At 46.3% G+C, this 21,952-nt stretch overlaps 1 protein-coding gene across 1 annotated transcript; it reads right to left on the bottom strand.

The window, feature by feature from the left end:
* Positions 1 to 4,010: 4,010 nt before the first annotated feature.
* LOC103235425 (uncharacterized) lies at positions 4,011 to 21,301 on the bottom strand. Its single transcript, XM_038006429.2, is given in 4 exon segments — positions 4,011 to 5,459; positions 5,462 to 7,378; positions 9,059 to 9,185; positions 20,428 to 21,301. Coding segments are annotated over 4 exon segments (2,646 nt in total). The 5' UTR covers positions 20,464 to 21,301; the 3' UTR covers positions 4,011 to 4,893.
* Positions 21,302 to 21,952: the final 651 nt, after the last annotated feature.

Here is a 21,952-nt window from a genome sequence, read left to right as displayed (position 1 = left end):
GGTATAAACTCTTGCTAGAGTTCCTCAGTGACTACCCACCCTTACAATGCACCCATGGTGAAGTTCCTCACACTCAGCTATCACCCTAACATGAACACCCAGGGTAACATATGCCTGGAAATCCTGAAGGAGAAGTGGTCTGCCTTGTATGATATCAGGACCATTCTGCTCTCTATCCAGTGCCTGCTAGAACCCAACATTAATAGCCCTTTGAACACACATGCTACCAAGCTCTGGGAAACCCCACAGCTTTAAGAAGTACTTGCAAGGGCCGGGCGCGGTGGCTCACGACTAATCCCAGCACTTTGGGAGGCCGAGGTGAGTGGATCACCTGAGGTAGATAGAGAGTCCAAGGCCTGATAAACATGGAGAAACCTCATCTCTATTTTAAAAAATTAAAAATTGGCCAAGCGTGGTGGCATGTGCCTGTAATCCCAGCTACTCGGGAGGCTGAGGCAGGAGAATCACTTCAATCCGCGAGGCGGAGGTTGCGGTGAGCTGAGATCTCACTATTGCACTCCAGCCTGGACAAGAGTGAAACTCCGTCTCAAAAAAAATAAAAATAAGAAGTACCTGCAAGAAAGCTACTCAGAGTAGGTCACCAGCCAGGAGCTCTGACCCAGGCTGCGCAGCCTATCCTTGTGTTTTTTAAATTTTTCCTTAGATGGTCTGTCCTTTCCATGATTTCTGTATAGAACTCTGTATCTTGAGCTTTGGTACTATTTTTCTTTTGTCTTTTAATTTAAGCCTTGGTGGAGGCCTTGTGATTAATATTAAATAAATACATTTTGGGTCAGGTGCGGTGGCTCAATCCTGTAATCCCAGCACTTTGGGAGGCCGAGGCGGGTGGATCACGAGGTTAAGAGATCGAGACCATCCTGGCTAACACGATGAAACCCCGTCTCTACTAAAAATACAAAAAAATTAGCCGGGCGTGGTGGCGGGCGCCTGTAGTCTCACCTGCTCCGGAGGCCGAGGCAGGAGAATGGCATGAATCTGGGAGGCGGAGCTTGCAGTGAGCCAAGATTGCACCACTGCACTCCAGGCTGGGCACAGAGCAAGACTCCGTCTCCAAAAAAATAAATATATATATATATACTGGTCATTAAAAAACAAAAAAATGATACAAGAGAGCACCCAGGGATTATACAAGGAAACACTTTATTACATCAGTCATCTAAAATTCCAGAAAATGTAAAGTACTTTACTGTACAGCAAAGTAAATCATTGATCATCTGGAGAATACAAAGAAAGACTTTAAAAAAAGGTTCCAAGTAAATATAAAGGTGTTAAATTCATTATTGTGACTATGTCAGTGGTTTCATGGGATTATATGAAACTCCAAATTTATCACATACTACAGCTTAAATATGCATACTTTACTGAATGTCATTTATAACATAACTTATCACTGCTTTAAAATATACTTCAGACTGGGAGCAGTGGCTCACACCTGTAATCCCACCACTTTTGGAGGCTGAGGCAGGCAGATCACCTGAGGTTAGGAGTCCGAGATCAGACTGGCGAACATGGCAAAACTCCGTCTCTACTAAAAATACAAAAATTGGCTGGGCATGGTGGCACATGCTTCTAGTCCCAGCTACACGGGAGGCTGAACCAGGAGAATTGCTTGAACCTAGGAAGTAGAGGTTGCAGTGAGCCTAGGTCATGCCACTGTACTCCAGCCTGGGTGACAGTGAGACTATCTCAAAAAAGAAAACAAAAATTGCTGGGCGCAGGGGCTTATGCCTGTAATCCCAGCATTTTGGGAGGCCCATGTGGGCAGATCACGAATTCAGGAGATCGAGACCATCTTGGTTAACACGGTGAAACCCCATCTCTAGTAAAGATACAAAAAATTAGCCAGGTGTGGTGGCGGGTGCCTGTAGTCCCAGGTACTTGGAAGGCTGAGGCAGGAGAATGGTGTGAACCCAGGAGGCAGGGCTTGCAGTGAGACGAGATCGTGCCACTGCACTCCATTCAGCCTGGGCAACACAGCGAGACTCCATCTCAAAAAAAATAAAAATTAAAAATAATAATTAAAAAATGCAATTCAAAAGAAAAATATTTATCATTATTTTTGGAGAATAGGTTTGGCAACTCTATACTGACTACACCAATTCTTCTCATGCCCTAAGTGAGAAAACTAGCCTCCATGGTAGCAAATATTGATGTAGCAATAAGGCCATTTCCATCTGATTAACTGGCTGGCTGGTCACAAAGGCCACATCACTGAACTGAGATCTCCCTTCTCCCCATCATCTTCCTCCTGCTAATGCAGGAATGACCTTGAGGTGCACAGCCCAGAATGGGTACAGGAATTCACAAAACCTCTAGAGTATTTCCTCTGACAATGGCCTCAACAATACAACATTCATCATTATGGAAGAACTGAAATTCCTGTATCTGCATATTCATCACATACATAGTGACTGGATCATCGTGGATGCCCTTTTAAAAGACATGCATTATGTCAGGCACGGTGGCTCACACCTGTAATCCCAGCACTTTGGGAGGCTGAGGCCAGCGGATCACGAGGTCAGGAGTTCGAGACCAGCCTGGCCAACACGGTGAAACCGCGTGTCTCCTAAAAATACAACAATTAGCTGGGTGTGGTGGCACGTGCCTGTAGTCCCAGCTACTCGGGAGGCTGAGGCTGGAGAATCATTTGAACCTGGGAGGCGGAGGTTGCCGTGAACCAAAATTGCACCACTGCACTCCAGCCTGGGCAACAGCACGAGACTCTGTCTCAAAAAAAAAAAAAAAGACGTGTTGCAATTACATTATTCTGTCTCCTCCACTGCCTATAAATGCAGTAATTCTATAAAATTATAATTTCACCCAATAGCATTACAATCTGTGATGCTATCCTACAGAATTCTGGATATCAAGCCATATGTCTGCATTGCAAGAGCTGGGGAACAAACTTCCCTCAGCAGTACCAAGTACAATGCAATATACCTCGTAAAAGTGAGAATTTTGTCTTGTTCAAAAAACACCAGAAATTGTCACAAAAAATGCCCTGTACCCAGCTGACCTATGAGTCCACAAATTTTAGTATCCATGCTACAGATAAAGACCACAAAGCCCTGAAGGCCTTCTCTGGAGGCCTCTGGCAGCTATGCAAAGCAGTCCACAAGTGAAGAAAGCTATGTTCTGCATTCATACTATCCCATGAGCCACAAAGAGTTTAGCTATGCCAACAAAAGCTGTGACCCCCTTCATGGTAACAGGACCTACTTGTTTCTGAACCACGCATACAGTGACATCCCCCCTCAAGACTGAAGAAGGCTGAAACAATAAGGCCTCCATAATAGCACAAACTGGAGAAATGGGAGGCAAGCTGTCCTTAGGATCATGACTTGGAGGGTAGAAAATTTGTCAAGATTTATGTGATACCCACAAGATCTCTGAAAGACATAGTTCATCTTTTCATCTCAACGTAAGAGGCCTCTGGGATAAAAATGGGTAAGGTCCATGGCACGACTTATCAGACACAAAAAAATGACAAAGGAAGAAGTGCTGAAGCTACTCAACAAATCCTTCTGTGACTAGATCAGAAATTACAAGTTAAAAAAAAAAAAAAAAGGCACAGCAACTCACACCTCTAATCCCAGCATGTTTGGAGGCCAAGGTGGAAAGATCACTTGAGTCCAGAAGTTGAAGACCAGCCTGGGCAACATGGTGAGACCCTGTCTCTCCAAAACTTAAAGAATTAGTGGAGCATGGTGGTGCATGCCTGTGGTTTCAGCTACTCAGGAGGCTGAGGCAAGAGAATCACAAGTCCAGGAGATCAAGAAATGTGAACACATCACTACACTCCATCCTGAGCGACAGAGTGACACACTATCTCAAAAAAAAATCTAGCAAGGCACCTGGGTAGAGTGAAAAATGCACTGTAGCTGCCCCATGCTTGGAACTTTTGCAGATTCTCAATAAATGACATTCAATCTAGGCAGGTGGCACCCTCAAAGGAGCTCCTCGAATGTTACATTGAAAAAGAAGTAACATTCCATATACATCTATTGTGTTTTTCTCATGACAATGTTTGAGGCTCTAATAAGAAGGCTGAAGGCTGGGCGTGGTGGCTTATTCCTGTAATCCCAGCACTTTGGGAGGCCGAGGTGGGCGGATCATGAGGTCAAGAGATCAAGACCATCCTGGCTAACACGGTGAAACCCTGTCTCTACTGAAAATACAAAATATTAGCCGGGCGTGGTGGTGGACATCTGTAGTCCCAGTTACTCGGGAGGCTGAGGCAGGAGAAGGGTGTGAACCCGGGGGGCAGAGCTTGCAGTGAGCCTAGACCACACTACTGCACTACAGCCTGGGTGACAGAGTGAGACTCCATCTCAAAAAAAAAAAAAAAAAAAAAAAGGCTGAAGCCTTTCTTGCATTCATTACATTCAAAAAGCGTTTCTGCAGTGGTAAGTCTCCTGTGTATTATGAAGCTAGATTTCTACATAAATATCTCACATTTGTCACACTGGTAAGGCCCTGATCCAGTGTTAACTCTCTGATGTTGAAGGAGTACAGAGGTGTGGCTACAAAATCGCCCAAATGTATTTCATTTGTCTAGTGTGAACTCTGATGTTCAAAGAGAGAAGACCTTCAGGTAACTTTTTTTCCACATTTGCTGCAATCACAAGACCTTACTCCAGTGTGAACTCTCCTGTGTTTAATGAGACTGAAAGTTTTGGCAAAGGATTTCCCACATTCGCTACATAATTAAGGCCTTTCTCTTGTGAACTCTCTGATGATGAAAAAGTGAAAAGCTTTGGCTAAATTTCTCCCCACATTCACTGCACCCATAAGGCTTTTCTCCAGTGTGAACTCTTTTTTTGTTTAGTGAGACAGGAGCTTCCAGCAAAATATTTCCCACATTCACTGCACTCATAAGGTCATGTGACCAGTGTGAACTCTCTTATGAACACGGAATGCAGAGTTGTGGGTAAATGATTTCCCAGAATCATTGCATTCATATGGCTTTTCTCCAGTGTGAACTCTCTGATGTGCAATGAGGTGGTCCTTCTTGCTAAAAACTTTCTGACAATCCTCACACTCATATGACTTTTCTCCAGTGTGAACTTTCTGGTGTACAAGGAAGTGAGACTTCTTGTTAAATAATTTCCCACATTTATCACATTTATAAGGCTTTTCTCCAGTGTGAACTCTCCTGTGTTTAGTGAGACTGGAGCTTTCAGCAAAAGATTTTCCACATTCACTGCACTCATAAGGCTTTTCTCCAGTGTGAATTCGCTTATGAACACGGAACGTAGAGCTGTGGGTAAATGATTTTCCACAATCATTGCATTCATAAGGCCTTTCTCCAGTGTGAACTCTCTGATGTTCAATGAGTTGGTACTTGTGCCTAAAAAATTTCTGACAAGCTTCACAGGCATATGGCTTTTCTCCATTGTGAATTCTCTGGTGTGCAAGGAGGCGAGACTTCTTCTTAATTTTCCACATTCCCCACACACAGAAGGCCTTCCTCCCATATGGCCATGCTGGTGTAGAACGAGGTTACCCTTGTGACTAAAACATTTCCCACATTCCCCACACTTAAAAGGTCTTTCTGTAGTGTGAACTCGCTGATGACTCCTAAGGTGTCCTTTTTCAATAAAAGATTTCCCACATCCTCCACACTTGTAAGGTCTTTCTCCAGTGTGAATGCGCTGATGGTGAACAAGGCTGCGCTTATGACTAAAAGATTTCCCACATTCTCCACACTCATAAGGTCTTTCTCCAGTATGAACACGCTGATGGCTCCTAAGGTGCCCGTTTGAACTAAAAGATTTCCCACATTCTCCACACCCATAAGGTCGTTCTCTAGGGTGAACTCGCTGATGTACAATGAGGGTGCCCTTATGACTAAAAGATTTCCCACACTCCCCACACTCATAAAGTCTGTCTCCAGTGTGAATGTGGTGATGGTTCCTAAGGTGTCCTTTTGAACTAAAAGATTTCCCACATTCTCCACACTCATAAGGTCTTGCTCCAGTGTGAACTCGCTGGTGTAGAGCGAGGTTGCCCTTTTGACTGAAAGATTTCCCACATTCTCCACACTGATAAGGTCTTTCTCCACTGTGAACTCGCTGATGGTGAACAAGACTGCGCTTATGACTGAAAGATTTCCCACATTCTCCACACTGATAAGGTCTTTCTCCAGTGTGAACTCGCTGATGGTGAACAAGACTGTGCTTATGACTGAAAGATTTCCCACATTCTCCACACTCATAAGGTCTTTCTCCACTGTGAACTCGCTGGTGTAGAGCGAGGTTGCCCTTTTGACTGAAAGATTTCCCACATTCTCCACACTGATAAGGTCTTTCTCCACTGTGAACTCGCTGATGGTGAACAAGACTGCGCTTATGACTGAAAGATTTCCCACATTCTCCACACTGATAAGGTCTTTCTCCAGTGTGAACTCGCTGATGGTGAACAAGACTGTGCTTATGACTGAAAGATTTCACACATTCTCCACACTCGTAAGGTCTTTCTCCAGCGTGAACTCGTTGATGGCTCCTAAGATGTCCTTCTGAACTAAAAGATTTCCCACACTCTTCACACTCATAAGGTTTTTCTCCAGTGTGAAATCGCTGATGTTGAATGAGGCTTCTCTTTTGACTAAAGGATTTCCCACATTCTCCACATTCATGTTTTTTTCCAGTGTGAACTCTCTGATGATTACTGCAGCTAGCATGTTTGCTAAAGGATTTCACACATTCTCCACATTCATAAAGTCTTTTACCAGTGTGAACTCTCTGATGATTACTGCAGCTAGCATGTTTGCTAAAGGATTTCCCACATTCACAGCACACATAACACTCTTCTCTAGGGAGAAGTCTCTCATGCTGACTGAGTGTATGTTTGGTGCTAAAATGTTTCATGGATTCTCCATGGCTATAGTGAGCTCCCCCCTGCTGAAAGGGAGACACACACTCAGTTTTGCTGTTTGACTTCTCCCCAGTGTGAGTGGCCTCCTGCTGGAGTAATCCTGAAATGGGCAAAAAGTCTTTCCCACTCTGACTGAAGACAGATGACTCCCCTGACACATGGAACTTACACCTCTTCACAAACGTTTCCTCAACACTGCCTCTGTAGGGTTTCTCTCCAATGTACTCATTGTGATGTTGATGAAAGTTTCCACTGTCACACAATTTATTCCCCCAGGCCTCACAGCTGTGCAGTTTCTGCTTGTGATGTGTTCCCTGATGATCTCCCACGTGCAGAATGTCTCCTAAGATAGGGCCACACATCTCACAGGGGTGGACCTTCTTAAGAGACACACCTGCCATAGGAATCCTGACCTGAGTCTCTCTTTGTATATAAATACTCTGCTTAGAAGGTGCCTCATCTTCCACTCCACACCAACAACCTGAAAGCAAGAAAATGCTGGTGAAGTGCATGTTAACTCTGCTGGGAAGGCACAGACCACCCACAAGTGTATGACAAACTGAGGAATTACTCCAAGGAAATACTTGGAGGAACAGAACGTTGGCTTCAGGTGGAAGATGGTGCTATTTATTATTACTGGACTCTAAAGGTCACAGAATGTAGGAGGCCTCATAACATAAAGGACACAACCATGTATGTAACACAGGGAGTAAAGGCAGGGTCTACAATTCCTGCATCTGCAAACCACTCATCTGCAGAACTTTACATCCTCATGACATGTGAGTGCTGTAGAGAGGGATTTGTCCAGGCCAAGGAAAACAGGAGTACAACACAGCAGCTACTGCTCGACGTCAGTTTAACAAAGCATATATATTTGCTAACACAAATCTCTATGCCAACACTGGAGAACACTGTAGATGGCGATGTATGTAAGACGGATGAGATTTGGGGTCCAGAGATATGAAGATTAGACAGGAGAATGGATATTAGGGTACAAGTAGGTCAAAGGTTAAAAAAAAAAAAAAAACAGTAGAAGTGATAAGGTAGACAAGTGACAAGTGTGATGCTCTCAAGAATGAGGAAGAAAAGACGAATTATGTGTGCCTACTTCTCTTGCCACAAAAATACTACTAAAATAGATTAGGTTCCTGGTACGCTTTCAATAAAGCCCTGACTCCATGACCTCCTCCAGGGTGCCACTTTTTCATTTTTTTTTTTTTTTTTTGAGATGGAGTCTTGCTCTGTCGCACAGGCTGGAGTGCAGTGGTGCAATCTGGGCTCACTGCAACCTTCCCTCCCAAGTTCAAGCAATTCTCTGCCTCAGCCTCCCAAGTAGCTGGGATTACAGGCATGTGCCACTACACTCGACTAATTTTTGTGTTTTTAGTAGAGACAGGGTTTCACCATCTTGGCCAGGCTGGTCTTGAACTCCTGACCTCATGATCCACCTGCCTGGGCCTCCCGAAGTGCTGGGATTACAGGCACGAGCCACCTCGCCCAGCCCAGGGTGCCAGTCCTGAGGGACTCATTCCTTCTGAGCCCATTATGCTGAGGCTGAATTCATTTGCATCTTCTGGAGCATGGAGGACTGTACATCCCACCACAATGATGATCAAATACATGGGAAATGAACAATGTACAAACTAAGGGAAAGACAGAACAAGGGAACAGCCAACATTGTCTCAGAACAACTCTGCCCATGAAAGCCCAAGAGAGAAAAAAACTGAGTATTTCAAGGAGAATTTCTAAAGAAGGTCTTACAAGAACAGCCTCTGGTCTATGTAGGCAGTGATGTAGTCTGTGAAGGCAATTCCCACCACAGGAAGGCATAAGAAAATAGCAGCTAGAGAAAGGAAGCAGACTCTGGGTACACAGGAACCTGAAATCTGGACAAGGACACCCAAACATCCACAGGACTAACAAGGTGGGCTTCTGACTATGAATCCCTCCCTGGGAGCCTGCAGTAAAGCAGATGTTGGGGCCGCTCCAAGAAAGGAGCAGGGGAGTATGTACACCTCAGTTCTACCAACCAAGAACCTACCCACAGAACTGAAGCAGGGAGCTGTGTCCATGCTCCTGACATGAGAAAGTCTTGCCAATGGGGAAAGAGTGGGGAAAACAGAGACTAGCTTGGGTCACAAGGTGAGTGTGAGCAACTTACCCAGGGAGGATGTAAGTGCCAGGTTCTCCAGGGTCACATCACGGTACAGGCATCTCTGAGCCTCACTAAGGAGATTCCATTCCTCCCGGGTAAATTTCACAGCCACGTCTTCAAAAGTCACTGTGCCCTGTTATGATGTTGACAGATGAAACTACAAACAGCCCCTATGCTGAGGTACCACAATCCCTCTCTCCCACACATCTACTCTCGCACATCCTCCTCTCAAGGAGGAGGTTCCTGGTATGCTTTCAATAAAGCACTGACTCCATGACCTCCTCCAGGTGCCACTGGAGAAACTAGGCCCACTGGTCATGGGGTACAGCCACCAACAATAATTAGTTGAACAAATAGATATCTGTGCGGTGGCTGTGACATAAGAGTCCACACCCTCCTGATAGGCACTTCCCCCAGTATGACCCAGGGCATGGAGAGACCAATGTGGCACCTTCAGCACATCAGACATACCCTCTCTGAATGCACATCATTCTTCAGACTTCCAGGTACATATCCATGTCCATCCCCAGCTCACTGTCACACACCACTGGCCTCTCTCTGGCCTTTAAACAACTTAAAGTATATGTTTTTGTTTGTTTGTTTGTTTGTTTGAGACAGAGTCTCACTCTGTCGCCAGGCTTTAGTGTAGTGGCACGATCTCGGTTCACTGCAACCTCTGCTTCCTGGGTTCAAGCAATTATCCTGCCTCAATCTCCCGAACAGCTGGGATTACAGGTGTGTATCACCACACCTGGTTAATTTTTTGTGTTTTTAGTAGTGATAGGATTTCACCATGTTGGCCAGGCTGGTCTCGAACTCCTGACCTTGTGATCTGCCCATCTAGGCCTCCCAAAGTGCTAAGACTATAGGCATTAGCACAGTGTCCAGCCAGCTTAAAGTATCTTAATTCCCTCCTTTTTCTTCAACTAGGGTGGGTTAAAATCTCCCCCTAGGGTTATAATGTTGGTAAAACAAATGACATCTGATATTCTACAGATGTCATCAAGAGCAATTTATAAATCAAATGTATTGAGCCAGGCGCAGTGACTCACATTTGTAATCCCAGCGTTTTGGGAGGCCGAGCCGGGTGGATCGCCTCAGGTCAGGAGTTTGAGAGCAGCCTGGCCAACAATGTGAAACCTCGGTCTACTAAAAATACAAAAAATTAGCAGAGCGTGGTGTTGGGCACCTGTGATCCCAGCTACTCGGGATGCTGAGGCAGGAGAATCGCTTGAACCTGGGAGGCAGAGGTTGCAGTGAGCCGAGATCGCGCCACTGCACTCCAGCCTGGGCAACAAGATCAAACCTCTGTCTCAAAAAAAAAAAAAAAAAAAATCAAACATATTAACAGCCTGATAAGAGGGACACCACTCACCACAGAAAGCCACATGGGGGATGCATTGTAGATAAGAGAGAGCAACCATGGCCATACACTCACCACAGAAAGCCACATGGGGGATGCATTGTAGATAAGAGAGAGCAACCATGGCCATAGCACACAAGCTTTGTAAGATGAAGAGAATGTAATGGCCTGATTCCCTCAGGAGGATGCCATTGACTTGAACGCTGCCTGGTCCCATCGATAGAAAGGCTTCAGAGGCTAGGACACATTACCTATTTTTTTCTTTCTTTTTTTTTGTTTTTTTTTGTGACGAGAGTCTCGCTCTGTCACCCAGGCTGGAGTGTGGTGGTGCAATCTTGGCTCACTGCAACCTCCGCCTCCTCGGTTCAAGCAATTCTCCTGTCTCAGCATCTCAGTAGCTGGGATTACAGGCGTGTACCACCATGCCCAGTTAATTTCTGTATTTTTAATAGAGATGGTGTTTCGCCATATTGGGCAGGCTGGTTTCAAACTCCTGATGGAAAATGATCCACCCACCTCAGCCTCCTAAAGTGCTGGGATTACAGGCGTGAGCCACTGCGCCCATTCAGATACATTACTTAAGAGTATGAAGTAGCCAGTCATGAAGTCTCCCACCTGTAATCCCAGCACTCTGGGAGGCCAAAGTGGAAGGACTGCTTGATCCCAGGCGTTCAAGACCAGCCTGGACAACATGGCCAAGACCCTGTTTCTACACACACACACACACACACACACACACACACACACACACGAGAAAAAAATTTAAAATATACAAAAAGATAGTTAAATGGGAAAGAAACTTGCACTCAGGCCATTTGGAGTCGTACCAATATCACCAGGCATCCACGTGGCAAATCACATTGGGCTTTCATTTTTGGCCTTACACCACATCGTGGCTGACACCACCCAGAGTGTGTATGGCCCATTCAAACCGATCCACTATTACCACAGAATTGCAATTCTATTGGATCCTAAAAGGAGTGGTGGTCTCAAGTAATTCTATGAAGGCCTCCTTGCACGGTTCCACAGCAACACAGAACCATGTGTGGCTTCAGCTATTCGTGACCCTATTCCACTTCTGTGCTGCACTTGCCAACCCCTCGGCAATGATGACCTTTCGCTAAATTACTCCTGTACTTCTGCCTGCATCTCATGTGTATTATCTCCATGGAAGTCCGCGCCATGACAAGCTACGCCTTCTGATACACCCGACATTGTCACTTACCTCCCTCTCCTGTGTTTATGAATGCCAATCATGTCAACCAGGAACCCAGGCAAAACATCCAGTCCTCAGCCTCCAACCATTCCTTTCTGGCCCCCTGAAACATTTACTACCTTATTCTGAAGTGTGCCCTCCAAAACGGGACCCATGGCTAACTCACCTTAGTCCACACATTACCTATCATATATTGGATGTCTCCAATATCAATTCCTTCCCAGATATCGCAACCTATGTGGACATTACTCACTTACTGCCACTACTTACTGGTCTTTGAAGCATCTCAGACTCTTAGCATGGTGAAAACAACCCTCCTTATATCCACAAAGAATATTATGCCTAATCCCAACTTGCTCATCTCAGCTGATACAGCTTCTATCACTGCTGCTTCTAAGACCAAAAACCCTAGGGTTACCGGGCACGGTGGCTCTAGCCTGTAATCCCAGCACTTTGGAAGGCTGAGGCAGGTGGATCACCTGAGGTCAGGAGTTCGAGACCAGCCTGGCCAATATGGTGAAACCCTGTCTCTACTAAAATTACAAAAATTAGCTGGGCGTGATGGCGTGTGCCTGTAGTCCCCGCTACTCAGGAGGCTGAGGGAGAAGTGCTCGAACCCAGGAGGCAGAGGTTCAGTGAACTGAGATCGTGCCTCTGCACTCCAGCCTGGGTGACAGAGCAAGACTCCCATCTAAAAACAAAAACAAAAAAACCCCAGGGTCATGCCTGAAACCCTCTTGCATGTCCTTACTGACCACATTAGAAAATCACGCTGCTCCTTTACCAAATGTAAATCACAATTCCAGCGACATCTCCTTGGCCAAGGATTGTCCTTTAAACCTCACCTGGAAGACAGAATGAGCCTCAACGCTGCCTTCCTTCCTCCTCCCTTAACGCCATGCTCTGTTCTCCAATGTGGAGCCAGACGAAACTGAAGTAACATCACCTCCCCACTCTGATCAGTTTTATGTCTAAGCATTTCATATACTGCTACCAAATCCAGGCCTGACCTTCTAAGTGTTCACACCATTTCACTGAAATGGGAATACCTCCATACAACCTGCGTTATGGACTTAGCGCCTAGGGTTTAGGGTTTCTCTAGCGTTCCCAGTTGAAAGCACTGAGTTCCAGAGGTACAACAGAGCAGGATGGCAGAATAGAAAGCAGCATCCATCATAACCTTAACAGAACATCAATTTTTTTTTTTTTTTTTTTTGACAGAGTCTTGCTCTGTCACTGTGGCTGGAGTACAGTGGCACGATCTTGGCTCACTGCAACCTCTGCCTCCCGGGTTCAAGCAATTCTCCCTAATTCTCCCTGCCTCAGCCGCCCAAGTAGCTGGGATTATAGGCACCTGCCACCACACCCGACTAATTTTTGTATTTTTAGTAGAAACGTGGTTTTGCCATGTTGGCCAGGCTGGTCTCGAATTCCTGACCTCAGGTGATCTGCCCACCTCAGTTTCCCAAAGTGCTGGGATTACAGGCATGAGCCACCATGCACGGCCCACACCACCAAATTTAAAAACTATCCACACAGAAAAAAATCACCTTCGTAAGAACCAAAAATCAAGTGAGCACTCACAGTACCTGGAATTAAGTTTGTGTTATGGGAAATGGCACTAAAAGGGGCTGTAGAGTCTTCACTTGCCAATGCCACCCCTCCCCATCCCCCAGCAGTGGCTGCCTGTTGTGGAGAATCTGTGCTCCTGGGAAGGGAAAGTGCAGTCACTGTCAGACATTGCACAGAAATCAGTGCTTCCCTGTCATAGCAGAAAGCAAAACTGGGCTGAACTCAAAGGACGCCATCCCAGGGAGTGAGCATATCAAGCAGCCCAGCCAGAGGGGTATCGCCCACCCCAATGGTCAGGACTTGAGATCTGGCAAGCCTTGCCACTGTGGGTTGGAGGGCTCTGAAGTCCTAAATAAACTTGAAAGGCAGTCTAGGCCACGAGGACTGCAACCCCTAGAAATGTCCTGTGCTGAGTTGCGCTCCGAGTCAGTGGACCTGGTTGGGTTGGGGGAGCACAACCTACTGAGACACCAGCTGGAGTAGCTAAGGGTGTGCTTGTGCCACCCCTCCCGCAACCCCAGGCTACATGGGTCCTTCCTTCCACTCAAGGAGAGGAGAGGGAAAAGCAAAAAGAACTTTGTCTTGCATTTTGGATATCACCTCAGCCACAGGATAGGGCACTGGGCAGGTTGTGAGGCCCCATTCCAGGCCCACCCAGACAATATTTCTAGATACACTCTGGACCAAAACAGAACCCGCTACCTTGAAGGGAAGAACTCAGTTATGGGAGGATCCATCACCTTCTGACTAAACAACCCTTGGCCCCTGAATAACAAGCAGCAGTGCCCAGGTAGTACGTGATGGCACTGGGTGAGACTCTGAGACGTGCCAGCTTCAGATGTAACACAGCACACTGCTAGCTGTGGTGGTTACGGTCAGAGACCCCACCTGCTTGAGAATAACAGAGCGGAGAGTAAAGGGGACTTTTTGGCACCTCAGTTACCAGCTCAACCACAGAGGGATAGAGCACCAAGAAGCCTCTTGGGGTGCCTGATTCCAGGCCTTGGCTCGTGGATAACATTTCTGGACCTGCCCTGGGTGAGTCTTGAAGAGTGAGCCTCAGACCAGGAAACATTCACCACAAGCTGACTGAAGAGCTCTTAGCCCTTAACGGAACCTCAGTGGTAGTCTGACAGCACTCCCTGTGGGCCTGTGCTGGTGGTTGCCACAGAGTGAGGCTGCTCTGCCTATGGAAAGGGGAGGGAAGAATGGGAAGGACTGTATCTTGTAGTTTGAGTGCCAGCTCAGCTGCAGTGCAAAGGAACACCAGGTAGATTTCTAAGTTTTTCACTCCAATCCCTGGCTCATGGATGGCATCTCTATATCAACCTGAGGCCTGGGGAACTCACCGTCCTGAGAAGGACATAAGCCTATCTGGCTTTGCCACCTGCTGACTGTACAGGGCTAGGGCCTTGAGGAAACACAGACGATAGCCATGTAGTGGTTACAGGAGCCTTGGGTGAAACCCAGTGCTGTGCTGGCTTCAGCTCTCACCTAGCACAGTCCCAGTGGTGGTAGCTAAAGGGGTGCTTCTGCCCCAACCCCCAGTTTCAGTCACTTCAGCACTGACAGAGAGATTCCGGGAGAAAGTGAGGGAAGATCCAACAAGAGTCTCTACCTGTTAATCCAGGGAATTATTTCAGATCTTATTCAAGACCACAAAGGTGGTAGAGCTCTCTGGGTCTGCAAGAGTCACAGCATTACTGAGTGTGGGCTTCCCCCTAAAGTAGATCCAGCTTAGATCACAACACCCAAGCCCATTCAAATACCTGGAAAGTCTTCCTAAGAAGGACAGGAACAAATGAGCCCAGACTGTGAAGACTACAATAAACACCTAACTCTTTAATGCCCAGACATGACGAACATCTACAAGCATCAACACCATTCAGGAAAACGTGACCTCACCAAACAAACTAAAGCACCAAGCACTAATCCTGGAGAAACAGAGATATGTGACCTTTCAGAGAGATAATTCAAGATAGCTATTTTGAGGAATTTCTCAAGTAAAACACAGAAATAATTCAGAATTCTATCAGATACATTTGGCAAAGAAATTAAAACAATTAAATAGAACTGGCCAGGCGCAGTGGCTCACACCTGTAATCCCAGCATTTTGGGAGGCCAAGGTGGGCGGATCACGAGGTCAGGAGATCGATATCATCATGGCCAACATGGTGGAACCCCGTCTCTACTAAAAATACAAAAATTAGCCAGACGTAGTAGTGCGCACCTGTAGTCCCAGCTACTAGGGGGGCTGAGGCAGGAGAATCGCTTGAACCCAAGAAGCAGAGGTTGCAGTGAGCCAAGATTGCACCACTGCACTCCAGCCTGGGCGACAAAGGGAGACCCTGTCTCAAAAAAAAAAAAAAAAAAAAAAAATCAAAATGCATTTTTGAAACTTAAATCTAAGACCTCAAACTCTGAAACTACTACAAAAAAACACTGAAGTGGGCAAAGACTTCTTTTTTTTTTTTTTTTTTTCTGAGATGAAGTCTCGCTCTGTTGCCCAGGCTGCAATGCTATGGCACAATCTCGGCTCACTGCAACCTCCACCTCCCAGGTTCAAGCGAGTCTCCCGCCTCAGCCTCTGAGTAGCTGCGATTACAGGCAAGTACCATCACACCCAGCTAATTTTTGTATTTTTAGTAGAGGTGGGGTTTCCCCATGTTGCCCATGCTGGTGTCAAACTCCTGACCTCAGGTGATCCGCCCACCTTGGCCTCCCAAAGTGCTGGGATTACAGGTGTGAGTCACTGAGCCCGGCCGACAAAGACTTCTTGAGTAATACCTTTCAAGCACAGGCAACCAAAGCAAAAATGGACTAATGGCATCAGATCAAGCTAAAAAGCTTCTGCACAGCAAAGAAAACAATCAACAAAGTGAAGAGATAACCCATAGAATGGGAGAAAATATCTGCAAACCACCCATCTGCAAAGGGATTAATTACCAGAATATGTAAAGACTTCAAACAACTCTATAGGAAAAACTCTTAATAATTCCATTTAAAAATCTGAATAGACATTTCTCAAAAGAAGATATACAGCCAGGAGCAGTGGCTCCCAGCTATAATCCTAGCAGTTTGGGAGACTGAGGCAGGAAGATCGCTTGAGCCTAGCAGTTGGTAACCACCCTGTTTAACCAATGAGATCCCCATCTCTACAAAAAAGTTTAAAAACTAGCCAAGGCAAGGTAGCACATGGCTGTGGTCCCTGCCACTTGGGAGCCTGAGACAGGAGGATCGCCTGAGCCCAGGCGGTCAAAGCTGCAGTGAGCCACCATCACACTACAGCACTCCAGCCTGGGTGACTGAGCCTGAGCAAGATCCTATCTTGAAAACACAAACGAAAGACAGTGACATACAAATGGCAAACAGGTATAGGAAGAGGTGCTCAACATCACTAGTCATAAGAAAATGCACATCATCTCACCCTGTTAAAATGGCTTATTTATATCCAAAAGACAGGCAATAACAAATGCTGGTGAGGATGTGAAGAAAAAGGACTTCTGGTACACTGTTGGTGGGAATGGAAATTAGTACCACCGCTATGGAGAACAGTTTGGGGGTTCCTCAAAAAACTAAACATTAAGATACCATATAATCCAGCAAGCCCACTGCTGGGTATAAACCCAAAAGGAATCCAGTATATCACAGAGATATCTGCACTCCCATGCTTGCTGCAGCACTGTTCACAGCAGCTAAGACCTGGAAGCAACCTAAGTGTTCTTCAACAAATGAAAGGATAAAGGAAATGTGGGCTGGATGTGGTGGCTCACAACTGCAGTCCCAGCACTTTGGGAGGACGAGGCCAGTGGATCACGAGGTCAGGAGATGGAGACAATCCTGGCTAACACAGTGAAATCCCATCTCTCCTAAAAATACAAAAAATTACCCAGGCATGGTGGCACCCATGTTTAGTCCCAGCTACTCAGGAGGCTGAGACATGAGAATCGCTTGAACCTGGGAGGCAGAGGTTGCAGTGAGCCAAGATCCCAGCACTGCATTCCAGCCTGGGTGACAGAGAGGGACTCTGTCTCAAAAAAAAGAAAGAAAGAAAGAAAGAAAATGTGAGGGCGTGGCGGTGGCTCACACCTGTGATCTCAGCCCTTTGGGAGGCTGAGGCAGGTGGATCACGAGGTCAGGAGTTCAAAACCAGCCTGGCCAAGATGGTGAAACCCTGTCTCTACTATAAACTACAAAAATTACAGGCACCTGATGGCAGGTGCCTGTAATCCCAGCTACTCAGGAGGCTGAGGCAGGAGAATTGCTCGAATCTGGGCAGCAGAGGTTGCAGTGAGCCAAGATCATGTCACTGCACTACAGCCTCGGCAACAGAGTAAGACTGTCTCAAAAAAAAATAAAAATAAAGAGAATAAGATCTAGTATTTGGTAGCACAACAGGGTGACTACGGTAAAAATAACCTAATTGTACATTTTTAAATAACAAAAAGTTTAATTGGATTGTTTGAAACACAAAGGATAAATGCTCGAGATGATGGATACACCATTAACCCTAGTAATATTATTACACACCGCATGCCTGTTATCAAAATATCTCATGTAACTCATAAATACATACACCTACTATATACCCAGAAAAATTTAAAATTTAAGAAAAGAAAATATTTTTAAAATTATAAAAAAGAGTCCCATGACACCATAAGCTAGAGAACATATGGGTCGGGGTCAGGACCAGGGAGGGAATGGAACACTCTCCACTTCCTTTTCTGAGTTCCTTAAATGCTCCTATACCCACGAGTGCCTCGAGGAGAGGGAGACATTACAGGAATGTATCCCTGATAAAATATGATAAGCTCAGACCTCCAAGTACTCCTTGGCGCTGGAGTCAAGTGACTTCAGACTGCTTGTATGACCTGCGTGCCTCAATATAAAATGTCATCTCTACCACCTATGTGATCTACAACAAAGATTCAACCTCCCAGGGCCCCAAGGTGCTCATCACCTCTCCACTCTGTTCTTCCTTTGATTGGCCTTTGGAAAACCTTTAAAATCCGGATTTTGATCCTGTCCTTTGTATAAAGCACACTTGACATAACTAACTCCATCTCAGAAAAAGACAATTTGTATTTCACAGGGCACTCTGCCATCAAGGGTAAGATGCTTTGTTTAATAAACAAAAAAAATAAAGATGGTCAGGTGCAGTGGCTCACGCCTGTAATCCCAACACTTTCGGAGGCCAAGGCTAGTGGTTCAAAACCAGCCTAGGCAACATGCTGAAACCCCGTCTCCACTAAAAATACAAAAGATTAGCCGGGCTTGGTGGTGGATTCCTGTAATCCCAGCTACTCGGTGTCAGGCCTCTGAGCCCAAGCCAAGCCATCACATCCCGTGACTTGCACGCATCCCCCGTGACTTGCACCTATAAGCCCAGATGGCCTGAATTAACTGAAGAATCACAAAAGAAGTGCAAATGCCCTGCCCCGCCTTAACTGATGACATTCCACCACAAAAGAAGTGAAAATGGCCAGTATCTTGTGAAATTCCTTTTCCTGGCTCATCCTGGCTCAAAAAGCTCCCTCATTGAGCACCTTGTGACTCCCACTCCTGCCGGCCAGAGAACAACCCCCCATTGACTGGAATTTTCCTTTACCTACCCAAAACCTATAAAACGGCCCCACCCTTATCTCCCTTCGCTGACTCTTTTCGGAATCAGCCCACCTGCACCCAGGTAATTAAAAAGCTTTATTGCTCACACAAAGCCCGTTTGGTGGTCTCTTCACACGGACGCACAAGACACTCGGGAGGCTGAAGCAGGAGAATCCCTTGAACTCGGGAGGCGGAGGTTGCAGTGAGCCAAGATCACGCCACTGGACTCCAGCCTGGGTGACAGACTGAGACTCTGTCTCAAAAAAAAAAAAAATAAATTAAATAAGCTGGGCGCGGTGGCTCACGCCTGTAATCCCAGCACGTTGGGAGGCCAAGGTGGGCGGATCACCTGAGGTCGGGAGTTTGAGACCAGCCTGACCAACATGGAGAAACCCCATCTCTACTAAACATACAAAAAATTAGCTGGGTGTAGTGGTGCATGCCTGTAATCCCAGCCACTCGGAAGGCTGTGGCAGGAGAATCGTTTGAACCCCGGAGGCGGAGATTGCGGTGAGGTGAGATCGCGCCATTGCACTCCTGCCTGGGCAACAAGAGTGAAACTCCGTCTCAAGAAAACAAAATAAAAATAAAATAAAATAAAATAAAATAAAATAAAATAAAATATAAAATAAAATAAATAAAATAAAATAAAATAAAATAAAATAAAATAAAATAAAATAAAAAATAAAGACTGCATCTAACCAGCTAAGGTCACAAACAAGCAAACTCTTCCACTATCAGTTCTCCCCAGAGGATTCTGTAACTATAAAGATTAGACCTTCAGCAGCTCAAAAGGGCCGTCCTGACAGTCACTCATAATAAAAACTCAGCATCTGCTGCCTAAGGCTCTGCCACCTTAAAGATGCTTCCTTGTAAGACTGCAGGCCAGTCGCCCACCAACTGGCCCAGACCAGGATGCCTTTTGTCTTCTTTGCTCCCTCTAAACTGGTTCCATAACGTTTGCTCCTGTATCTTTTTCTTCTTGATGCTAAACATTACTTTGTTCGTTGTGGAATGTTTAACCTATAACACTTATATGTTAAGTATACTATTGTGTATGGTTTGCTATATTGACTGACTTGAGTGTCTTGAGCCTCTGTGCCCATGGCCGACTACCAAGTGAACCGGAATCACGAAAGAGAATTGCCTCCTTCGAACTCCATTTAGCTCGTGGCTTTTGTTGACTCAAATAACATCAGTTAACACCTGACACTGTGGAAAGACACAAACACGGTGAACCTGATTATCTCTACCCTTGCAATGCTCCAGACATCCCTCCTTTCTTGCAAACTCTCCATGGCTTCTAGCGTCCTCATGATGAGTGCACAGCCCCCAGCCTGCTTGCTCTTCCAGGAGGAGCTCTGCCTCATAATTTGCTCCCAACAGGCACCTGTCGACCCCAGATTCCATCCTTCCGGCTTAGTTCACCTGCAGGCCTTTGCCCGAGCCAGTTCCTATGCCTGTAGGTCTCCCCACCGCATCCCACAGGTGTCAGAAATGGGGCCCCTCCCGCGAGCGCCTCAGTGTCCCGACGCCGGCACCCGGGCTGCAGAGCCGTGAGCAGGCGCTACCACCTCGCTGCTTTTGGACGACGAAGTGACCTGAGGGCGCCACAATTACCTGAGCTGAGAGCCTCAGCGTGGCCGCCGCCGCCATCGAACCACGCGGTTTTAAGCAGGGTGGAGAGGAGAGGACGACCAGCCAGGAGATATGGGCACGGCGGTCCCTATCCTGGCCCAGGAGTGGGACACTCTGGGCACCGTCACAGAGCTCCAGAGTCGCCTCGTGCAGCGGAGAAAAACTGCTCTCCGCCTTCTGGGTTCAGTCACCGTAGTCCCGACCTAGCGCTGACTAGCCCCTCCCACAAATAAACCCAACACCAATCAAAATGGCCGCCACTAGAGGGCGCCGGAAGTCCGGACCCATTGTCACGTGCACACAGGAAACGCCTCTATCCTTAGCCCTCATGGCCTGTCCACGCTGTCGTTCGACGCGGAGTTTTCTGGGTAATGTAGTTCCCTAAGTAAGAAGGCGGGGAAAGGGCGTGCTTCCCAGAAGCGCTTCTGCAGGAAAAGCCCAACTCCATCTCAGTAGTACCTTTAAGAGGTGCGTCCTAACTGGTATGATGGCTCCCACCTGTAATTCCACCAGTTTGGGAAGCCAAGTCACAAGGATCATTTGAGGCCAGGAGTTAGAGATTAGCTTGAGCAACAAAGCAAAATCCTGTCTCTACCAAAAATAAAAAAATATTAGCGAGGTGTGGTCGGGCAGGCCTGTGATCCCAACTGACCCAAGGTTGGGGTTAGGTTTAGGGAGCCTGAGGAGGGAGGATCGCTTGAGCTGGGAGTTCGAAGCTTCGGTAAGCAGAGATCATACCACTGCACTCCAGCCTGGGCAACAGAGCGAGACCTCTCCTCTAAAAAATAAAAATAAGGACCGAGTACAGCGGCTCACACCTGTAATCCCAGCACTTTGGGAGGCCGAGGCGGGTGGATCACCTGAGGTCAGGAGTTCAAGACCAGCCTGGCCAACATGGTGAAACCCCGTCTCTACTAAAAATACAAAAATTAACCGGGCGTGGTGGCATGCGCCTGTAATCGCAGCTACTCAGGAGGCTGAGGCAGGAGAATCTCTTGAACATGGGAGGCGGAGGTTGTGATAAGCCGAGATGGTACCCCTGCACTCCAGCTGGGTGACAGAGCAAGACTCCATCTTGGAAAAAATATATAAATAAATACATAAAAGATGGCAGATCTTTCTACTGGGCAGAGGATCATCCTGCCTTTCCTTAGAACTGATATTGAGATTTCTTGGGCTTATTGGCTGTAACTGATTACCCTAGTGTAGGGAAAAATATTATTTCAGAGTTAGTGTAGACGCTCCCAAAGGCTACAGATCCAAATTCACCTATCATTTCAAATGGTCTTTCAGATGCAAAATTATTCCACTGGAAGCAGAGATTAATGCAAACCATTATTGTATTGTTAAAATGAATGTGTAAACACCCAGCGGGTTCATTTTGTCCACTGCCCAAACAGAGCCAATTTATCAGGACAGGGGAATTGCAAAAGAAAAAGAGTTTGATTCACATAGAGTTGGATGAACAACTGACTGGAGACTTATTAATATTACTCAAATCAGTCTC

This window comes from Chlorocebus sabaeus, chromosome 6, assembly GCF_047675955.1.
Source record: "Chlorocebus sabaeus isolate Y175 chromosome 6, mChlSab1.0.hap1, whole genome shotgun sequence".
NCBI lineage: Eukaryota > Metazoa > Chordata > Mammalia > Primates > Cercopithecidae > Chlorocebus > Chlorocebus sabaeus.
This window is presented reverse-complemented; position numbering and strand designations above follow the sequence as displayed.